Source organism: Azolla caroliniana, unplaced genomic scaffold, assembly GCF_043228905.1.
Source record: "Azolla caroliniana isolate FFs.n. ecotype wild unplaced genomic scaffold, voAzoCaro1.0.p SCAF_1282, whole genome shotgun sequence".
Lineage (NCBI taxonomy): Eukaryota > Viridiplantae > Streptophyta > Polypodiopsida > Salviniales > Salviniaceae > Azolla > Azolla caroliniana.
In genome coordinates this window covers 1-10,325 of record NW_028231717.1, presented here as the reverse complement: position 1 = coordinate 10,325, position 10,325 = coordinate 1, and the positions used below count along the sequence as shown (strand labels likewise).

Below are 10,325 nucleotides of genomic sequence, written 5' to 3'. Positions count from 1 at the left end.
ATAGTGGCCCGAGCACAAAAAGAGGGCACATTGTATATGATGCATGCCCGACTGTACAAGTCGAAAGTGAACTTGGTAGCCAACTCGAGTGGAGAGTTATGGCATAAGAGGCTAGACCATATGAGTTAGAAGGGAATGCATCTACTAGCTGACCAGGAACTTCTCCCGGAAGTGAAAGGAGTACACTTGGAGAAGTGTGTCGGCTGCTTAGTCGGAAAGTAGAATAGAGCAGCATTCTACTCAAGACCACCAAGAAGAGAAGTGCTCTTGGAACTAGTGCACACCAACGTGTGCTATGTAGAGGCTCCATCACATCGAGGCGGACAGTACTTCGTCACGTTCATCGATGACTACAGTCGAAAATTGTGGACTTTAGTACTAAAATTGAAGGATCAAGTATTGTCGTTCTTCAAGGAGTACCAAGCAAGGGCAAAAAGAGAGTCAAGTCAGAACTTGAAGGTGGTCCGAACCGACAACAGTGGCGAATATAGAGGGCATTTCAAAGAATACTGCAAGGACCAAAGTATTCGAATCGAATACACAGTGCCAAAGAACCCAGCAATAAACAAGCTTACAAAGAGGATGAATCAGATGATAATGGAAAGAGTAAGGAGCATGATGTTGCATGCTATGCTGGCGAAAATGTACTGGACTGAGGCGATGTACACAACTGTTTATTTGATCAATAGGTCTCCCTCAATACCATTGAAAGGTGATGTCCCACATTAGCCCAAAGTCTTTGCGAAGAAAGAGAAAGAGAACCTACTATGTCAACTAAAGAAAATCTTGTATGGTTCAAAACAAGCTCCATGCCAATGTTATAAGAAGTTCGAGTCCTTCATGTTGGAATATAGGTTCCAGAAAACACAAGTTGATCACTATGTGTATGTAAAGAGGTATGATGAAGGTTACTTCTTAATTCTCTTATTATATGTGGATGACATCTTGAGAGTCGGACAAGACATGAAGAGGATCTTGAGCTAAAAGAAAGCTCTAGGCAAGTTGTTTGCAATAAAAGATCTTGGACCCGCTAAACAGATTTTAGGGATGCACATAGTTTGGGACAGAACTAAGAAAGTGTTGTGGTTGTCACAAGAGAAGTATGTGACAAAGATCCTAGAAAGATTCAACATCTCGGAAGCAAAGCTAGTCGGCTCTATGTTACCGGCCAACTAAGTTGAATGTTAAGCAATGCCTAAGGGGTGAGAAAGAAAAGGTTGAGATGAGGAAAGTACGATATGCCTTAGCCGTCGGCAGTTTAATGTATGCTATGGTTTGTACGAGACCATACATAGCATTTGCTATGGGGACAATAAGCCGATATAGGAGTAATCTTGGAAGAGAACATTGGGCAACTGTTAAATAAATACTCAAGTACTTGAAAGGCACCTTTGGGGTATGCCTAAGGTATGGTTGAAGGGTTTACCGACTTGGAAACATTGGGGGACACAAACTCAAGTTCATCCACTTCAGGGTACATGATGACTTATGCATGGGGAGTAATGTCATGGCAGTCACAACTTCAAAAAATATGTGGCCTTGTTGACCATAGAGGCAGAGTATATGGCAGCGGTAGAGGCCGGAAAAGAGCTGATCAGTGAGTTAGGAATGAAGCAAAGGGAGTCCTTGCTTCACTGTGATAGCCACAACCCCATACATCTAGCCAAGAACGCTATGTACCACTCCTGAACCAAGCACATATAGAGAAGGTATCACTGGTTACAGGAGAGAGTGGAAGATGGAGAGTTTACTCTTGTGAAGACCCATACTGACTAAAATGGATCCGACATGCTCACGAAGAACCTATCGATGGACAAACTCAAAGTAAGTCGACAAAGGACAGGGCTAACTAACTCCACCCATAGGAGTGAAGGGGGAGTTTGTTAGGGATATGTCCCTCCTATGGGAGGAGCCGATAGTCGAAGACAAGGAGTAGCTGACTGGTCGGGCCGGGAGACAACAGTCGATGTCAAGGAGAGTCGACAACAGAGGATCCAAGTCGAAAACTAGACCGACTAGTCGAGCCGACCGGACTGTCAACGACAAGGCCGATTAGTCGGGCGAACTGGACAGTCGACACTAGAGTCGACTAGTTGAATTGACTATTCAATCAATCGGTTGATTATTTTCTATTATTATTAGTATAATAATAGAAGTAAGAGTAGTAGGAACAGAGTGAAGAGTGAGAGTGAGAGTGACGCCAAGACTCTGTGCAGAGAGAGTGTTTTATATTGTCTCCTTTGTATTCTCCATTGTATAGTGGATCTCAATTCCCGTGGTTTTCCCTGTTTAGGACTTCCACGTAAAACTGTGTACTCTGTGCATTTCCTATTTTTTTGTTCCCGCATTATTGTGCATTTCATAATCGGATTTCCTCACGAATCTCAGTAATCGAAGACCAACACGTTTGTAGTTGAAGATTTGGGCAAGCATACTATTCTATTGTCATTTACTCAAGCAAAAGCTTTGTTGAACGGTAGATGCTCCTAACGGGACAAGGATCTTGAAAGATGAGATGAGGCAAGGCGTAGTATGTTAGTTAGGTACTCAATTATATAATGCACACTAGTGAGGGCATAGTCTATAGTCCTTCAACACCCAAGTAACTCTCCGTCGAAGGTAACTAACTTGTAATTTTAGCTGCTTGATATATTTATTTTCCTAATATATTTATTGTTATGATGAACTCTACCCATGGTTCACGTCTCTAGATTTTTCTCTTCTTCAACAACACATTGTCTTCCTACATTCCTCATGATATCTATCCCCTTCATGTCTTTCAGTTTATGCTTGTAACTAATCTCCCAACCAACTATGGCTAGCAATCAATCGTAAGATTGTTGTCTAAATAGCTCCTGGAAAACAATCTAGAGCAATTGGGTAGCAGTTACTATGAAACCCTAAACCCTATTAGGTGAGGGTTACTTGAGAAACCTAGACATCTATCTTTGGGTTTGGGTTAACTTCATTTTGATATAAAGCGCGATATTACACATGTACTCCCAGCCCGGACCTCGTCCAATTCCATGTTCCTAAACCGTAAACCCTAGACATCTATCTTCAAGTTTGGGTTGTCTTCTTTTTGCTATAAACACTACCTCGACAAACCCTCCACCTAAGAGAGTCTTGTATCCCTTGTCAATATCATAGTACCTGCTATTGAAAGTTGTTCCGCACCTTGTCAATTGCCATCAATGCCATATTATGACTCGAATTTAACATATTTATTATCAATATATACAATTAAATATTCGCATTCATATGTTGTGTGCGTTTAAATTACACACTAATATGAGGTGTTGAAAAATCTAGTTTGATACAAACAATATGATATGAGGTGATCATGAGTTCTTACCAAAACGATTTTGAGAAGGCCTTTCCCCAACCTCCATCGTGTTCATCAGCTCGGCCACACCATTCCACGAAGAAGATCAAAGACATTGTGACAATAAATAATGCTCCAATGGTTATCCAAAGTTGCCAAGAGAAAGGGGAAATGAATGTCCAGAATGAAATATTACTCCTAGATTGAAGTGGCGCGATCATTTGAAGACTTGATCCTATATATGGCTGGGTAAAGTCTACTAACTGTAACCGGTCACTAGTGATCGTCAAATCAGCAACTACTCCATCTACGTCCTATGACCATGCATGCATATAGTGAAAACCAATACGAACGTATTACTGGAGCACAGAATTAATTAAAACCTTATTAATCCAACTTGTTGTATGCTATGTAAATATCATTATCAAGCAGTGGAAATTCAAAGCACCGTGTGCTTGGCATTCAAAGATAACGCAATATCTTCATCAAATAGGCTTCCGTATGTCAAAATCGGACAACTCCCTCTCCATACGAAGCGATTCTACTGCATACATTTTTGGCTCTTACTCCATACACTTGTACTTGATTGCACATGTATTTCTTTGAGTAAAAATTTCAATCTTTGGTATTAAATTTGCTCAAACTATTCCTTGGACCATTCTACACAAGGATTACTAACAAAGTTACTTTATCTCTTCGAAGTGAGCACATCGTACTCTCTTGAGAGTAGCTTTTCCATACAATACAACAAAACCAATTATTCACCGAATAAGCCTCTCATATTTGACTTATTTGGCGCTAAGAAATATAGATCTTGCACAATTAATCAAATAGATCTTACAAGAATAACTAGAAAACATTACCTTGGCCAACCGATGCTTGAATAGTATATCATGGAATGTCAAAATAATTTTAGCGATGCTAAAAATTACTTTTAAAACACTCATATGTATTGGAGTTCAAACTCTTGTCCACTGGATCAAACCCTCAATTATAGATGGAATTATCAACAATTTGTTAGTGCCTATGTCAATCTTTGAACGAGATTCCATGGTAAGGGGTATGATATTAGGACAATCTTAGTAATTTGTTACATATAATCTCGAGGTATTTTATGGACTTAGATATTAGTTTCTCCCTGTCTAGCCATGACATCCTACTTGAGGATTGCCACAATCCCTTATGTCTTTTCTATCATTAATGTGCACGTAGAAATTCTTGCTAACATAGATATAAACACATTATCGAGGTCCATTTATCATAAATGATTAACCTTAAGCGATTGATTTTTACGAAAATTAAGTGTCATTACTACAACAAAAACAAAAAAAAATTAGGTATAGCTAATGTAATACCTTAGAGACAAGCTTTTGCACAAGGTCATTATAGGTTGGGTCTACAAGGCCATCTCCATAGCCAATTAATGTGTAATTAATACGATAATTAAGCTTCTCAACGCATTCTTGAAACACATTGATGGCGAAGCCGGAGAAATTGACGACGGAGTTGGGCGTGACCGGTATCTCAGACGATTGCCAACTCACAAACTCCTCGAATCCAAGTTTGAGAGGAACAAGGATCTTCAAGTTGGAGGAATTGGTCGCGTGCGCAGTCGGAAATTCAGGGGAGAAGAAGATGGCAAGCACTAGGAGAGCCGTGATGAGGCCCATTGGAGCATACATGGTCGGGGGATGAGAATGACGGCCCCAACGGGTGGCCAAGTGTGAACTGAGGGGGTGGAAGGGACGAGGGAGAGAGAGAGAGAGAGGGGTTTATATATGTAATAATGTATGTATACATACACATATACATAATATATATCATGTATATGTAGTATATGTATATGTATATGTATATGTATATGTATATGTATATGTATATGTACAGAATGAGCAAGTCATGGTCTATTGCTCAGAGAGGATCATCTGCAGAGAATCATGCATTTTGGTCAATCCTTCGCTGTAAGGATGGATTGATGTGTCGCTGCTAGAACCAGGAGATTCTGATTGAGCTCTCCTCGTTCGTAAGGTCATCTAAAGGGGAGACCCACAGATCATGCACTGCTCAATCGCCATTCAACTCATTGAAAAATTTAATCTGCACAGACTCATTATATTCAAACCTCTTTTTCAGGAAATTATGTAGAGAGGAATTCTTTTGAACATCATCTGTGCGCACTACCCTCTGTATCTGTGTTGACCTTGAGGAGATTCCTACCCAGCATATTCTTCGTATTTTTTTGTTCTTTTTGGGGGGGTATTGTATCGTCTCCCATGATCCATCCTTTTTCCATAACTTCAATAACAACATAACATACAATATGCAATTTTATTTGTCTAATCTACGAAATCTAAATAACATAATTTGGATTAGGTTTTTTTTCCACATTTTTTATGGTTTTTTTTTTCATCATCTATCGTTTTGACCATATTTGCATTACTCTACTTAAAATATATGGAAAATGAAGTATAAATCAAGCAAAATGTAATTTGCAGTATAATGAGATAAATGTCAAAGGCCTACTCTACTTAATCTATCATTCATAAAGTAATGGAAAGCAACATTATCCGTAATATAGTTTAGGGGAGTACAACCCCTTTTATTTATAGTTCTTCATTTCCTTTTCTTGAAGTGTTCCTATTACTCCTCCGTTAGTAGTTACCATTAAAATTTGAGCTACATATAGAACTAGATGGTGAGGAATGTCAAATGGAAATAAAATGACAAGTCGCAATGATGAAGAGCTTATGCCAATGTTTATATGTATATAAATTAATGCATTTATATTTCTATGATTGTATGCAAATGATTGTAAAAAATGTGCGTGTGTGATTGTTATATGCATGTGTAAATGAATGAATGTATGCATTTGTATAAATTAATGATTGTATGTTTATATATGTACAAAGTACAATTGTATGTATGTTTATGATTTTATGCATGTATTAAATGTTTCTATATGGCAAATGACTTCTCAAATTTGGCCTTTACATATTCTTTGTTCCCATATAACTTCATTGCTTCATAAAGTTACAAAGTATAGTGAAGCTTGGGGATGAAGTTTTGGAGAGGACATTCATGCCATCATCTAGACAACCTTCAACCTTCTTATTTCCATTACCGGGTATAGTAGTGCTCCAACTCAAAGCTTCTAAGGTGCATATTGTTGCACAATGCCAATGGTCCTCTCATATTTTCCAATGTAGTGTAGGCTAGGCTTGAAGCCTTGGAGATTTATGTCACGGCATTGTCCAAACTATTCCAAGGGATCTCGTTTTCACACATGTTCTTATCTTTAGCCTTATCATTGGGCACTTCACGATCAAATGATGCGAAGTTGTTCTACACCACACTTACACCCTTGTTATAATCTTCATGTCCCAATGCATGGACCATTGTATTGACCACCTTCTTTCCTTTTATATTATCATCAAGCATTCTAATTCACGAGAAAAATATATCCAATATCTCAAAGGTACTTGGGACTTCATTGTTAAATTGTAATGTAAGTGTGTATGGTAATGGACACATGCACATTATTCAGGCTATTTATGATTTCATATATATGTACTCATTACCACAATCATATACAAACATCCATATAATAATTTATTAATGAACACATTCATGCACGTACATTTATACACTCGTACACATAGATACCTTACGTTTAACAATTCAATTATAAACTAGCATAAATATATTCAAACTAACATTTATACACAAGATTCTCATTCATACATACACATTCAGTCACACACATATAGCATACATAAATTGATGCACACATTCATTCCTACAATCAATCATTCATGCACACACATACATACTAGAATTGTTTATGTACGTGTTTTAGGTATTATGGAACTTATGTTGGAGAAATTACCATCAACCATCCCAACACTTATATTCTCCATATAGTTGCACGATGGTATCGGGGTATACAGATGAGGATATAATATCACACTTGGCTCTCTTACAAACGCTCGAGTATGATGACCTCCGTAAGTGCTTCTCTAATGCCATTGCAAACACAAACTAGGAGGACAACTCATGTACAACCACCATCACCAAAACCATCACCAAAACCAAGAACACGTATAGGCACCGTCAAGGGCACTTCCTACATTGTTATCATGTTGCAAATAATGCAATAAGGTTTGATTGAAAGATCCAACTAGACTGACTTGACAAGATGGAGGGTCTTGAAAGGTTTGTATGTCAAGAAACATTAGCCATATTTTAGTCCATAGTTTCTTGATTATCTTGCTTTATTTTGTTAGGACATACTAGAGATGTACCAAACGTCGTAACCAGCTTGACTTCTAGCATGGGCTGAAACCTACAACTGGTGGGTTTACAAATACATCATCAACTTCCACACGATCACGCGTGACTCTAAAAATTGATTGTAATCTTGACAAGAGCCTTGATGGAATTTCTCTAGGACTTAGGGTTTTGTTTAAAAGAGTTAGATGACCTTGTGGAGTCATACGTCCCTCAAATAGAGAGACCCATTGAAAGAGTTCATAAAGGTTTTGACATGCTCTCAATGTCATAACATGATCCTATAATTAACACGTTCGCGTTCAGAAGTGGAAGGATAGTGCATTCCATTTTTAGATTCTTTTTATAATTTTGCAAATTTATGCAATATATAGAAACTTGTTACATTAGTATCACATGTTCGTCAACCCATATAGAATTTGCTAAATTATTAATAGTTAACAAGTTTTAAAGTAAAAAACATGTATTCTTTGAATATTTATAAAGTTGATGATCTCTGAATACAAAATTTATTTAAAATTAAGAATATGACAATTGCTTATTCAATTTAAATGCTATATTATGTAATTTGCAAAGTTGGTTGAAATATTGAGAAAATCATGACCTCTAGACATAAAATGTAATTAAATTACAGGTTACGAACATGGTGTATACAACATTTGATAGCTATAGTTAGTGATTATGCATTATGCACTCTAATACTTAGTGAATGCGGCCCGATATAATACCTTACTCTAATGTTAGTAAGAAAGAAGAAAATCAAACATATGGACACTATGGACATAAAGTCCATGTGAAATATCATCTAGAGTTTTCCCAATACACACACATGAATGAGGACATCCATACACATGTATCATATAGTGGATACACTTGGAGACTCATTATGGTCACACCCAAAAGTAAGGCTTACCAAACAAGGTTCTCTACACCATGACAACGAGATCTCAACGTTTGAGCCATAGAATATCTTTGGTCCATGCTATGAAAGACCACTATTCTCCACAAGCTCGTTTTGGTCAACTTTTGCGAAATCCTTCACCATTTTCTCCAATTGTTTGAACCTAAATGGTTAATCATCATAAGAAGATCCGACCATATATAAATCGTATGGAATATCCACAATGAGTAACGTGTACTGCTTGTTTGGCAACTTCTGGATCATCTTCGGCACATCACCATAGTACACATTATAATACAATTCTTGGGTGATATCATTTTTGTGGCTAAACTTCTTGAAAGTTCCGTAATCGTCCACATCGAATGCCTTCATTAAGCACCGATTGTTTTGTTTCTGTGCTCTTTCAAGATGGGCAAGAAAGGAAGTTGGAAAATCATGTTTGTCTTTGACTTCTCCAGGCTTCTTGCTATGACATGGTTTCTATGTGAAACAACAAAAGAAGTAACTCATACATTGTTCACATATGTAATAAACTAGAATGGAAAATTTCAAATATGTAATACTAACCCAATCCTTAAAAGCAATAAAATTTTCCGATAACTCCTTGTATGAAGATGTAATCGAATACTCTTCAGTCACTTGTTCTCATGTTAAGCAACCAAGTGTTGCCGGTTAGGAACATGGCCTACCCTCAGTCCTTCGGGGTACGTATCAAGGTGATCGTGGTACAGGGCAGGAAATTGCATAGCGTGTGGAACGTAGTGAGTTAGAGCATTGTGGTGAAAATACGACGAGGATACGTGAACTTGAGGTAGGACCCCAGGGCTTCCGACCAAAGGATATGAGATTCATGCGTTTATACTTTTAACAATTAATGGAAATGAGAAAATATTGTAATTTTTCATTAGCCAAGGAAAAGAAAATTACAATATTTCTCATTTCCATTAATTGTTAAAAGTATAAACAGATGAATCTCATATCCTTTGGTCGGAGGACCCGGGGTCCTACCTCAAGTTCACGACACTCGTCGTATTTTCGCAACATCGTTGGTGAACCCGACGTGAAACAAGGCGGTAGGAGGATATCAAGTGCGATGATGGCTTCGACAAGCGGAACTCAAGGAGAGGAATTAACGAAAGGCATGGTGTTCGTCGTGGAATACATGCTGAAGGTGAGAGATCGGGAGGCTTTAATCGACAAAGATGTTGATTGAACGGTGGAGATAGTTGGATGGTTTGGTGGCAAGAATATCACAGATCTGCTTGCTACCTATCTAAACGAGATGTAGCAGAGGGATGTCAATGATCTCAAACAAATTTCTAGCTTTAAACGTGTGGTGGAACCAGGGATCTGTGAGCGCATAATGGAGATCTAAAACGAGCACACAACTTGGGCAGAGTTCGAAAATGTGGTTCTTGCTGAATACATGCTTGAAGATGCGTCAAGGATGACTCGACATACACTAATGATTTGGATCGAGAAGAAAGGGAATAATCTGTGTGCGGCAGGAGTATATGCGGAATTTGACCAAAAGTACAACTGACTTCTGAGTGCGGATCAACGAGTTCTCGAAAGAGATAAAGTCCTGCTGTTCTTGAAGGTGGTGGATATGAAAGAACGGCGAGAATTGGGCAGCCTTTTGGAGGTTGAAATGCAACCAAATGGCTTGGTAGCGGATTGGGCGGCGGTGAAGAAGACTTGTAGCCGTCTTGATAAGCATCGACAATGGTTAGAGGAGACTGATGTGGAGAATCCACAATCGTGGAGGACGATGCCTACAATGATCGAGCCGAGCAAGCTGATCAACAATTT

General features: G+C 38.3%; 1 protein-coding gene across 1 annotated transcript; it reads right to left on the bottom strand.

The window, feature by feature from the left end:
* Positions 1-3,351: 3,351 nt before the first annotated feature.
* LOC147847260 (glutamate receptor 3.1-like) lies at positions 3,352-5,007 on the bottom strand. Its single transcript, XM_087339385.1, has 2 exons — positions 4,681-5,007; positions 3,352-3,639 (listed from the first exon to the last, which is right to left on the bottom strand). The coding sequence occupies exons 1-2, from the start codon at positions 5,005-5,007 to the stop codon at positions 3,352-3,354; spliced, it is 615 nt and encodes a 204-aa protein (XP_087195511.1).
* Positions 5,008-10,325: the final 5,318 nt, after the last annotated feature.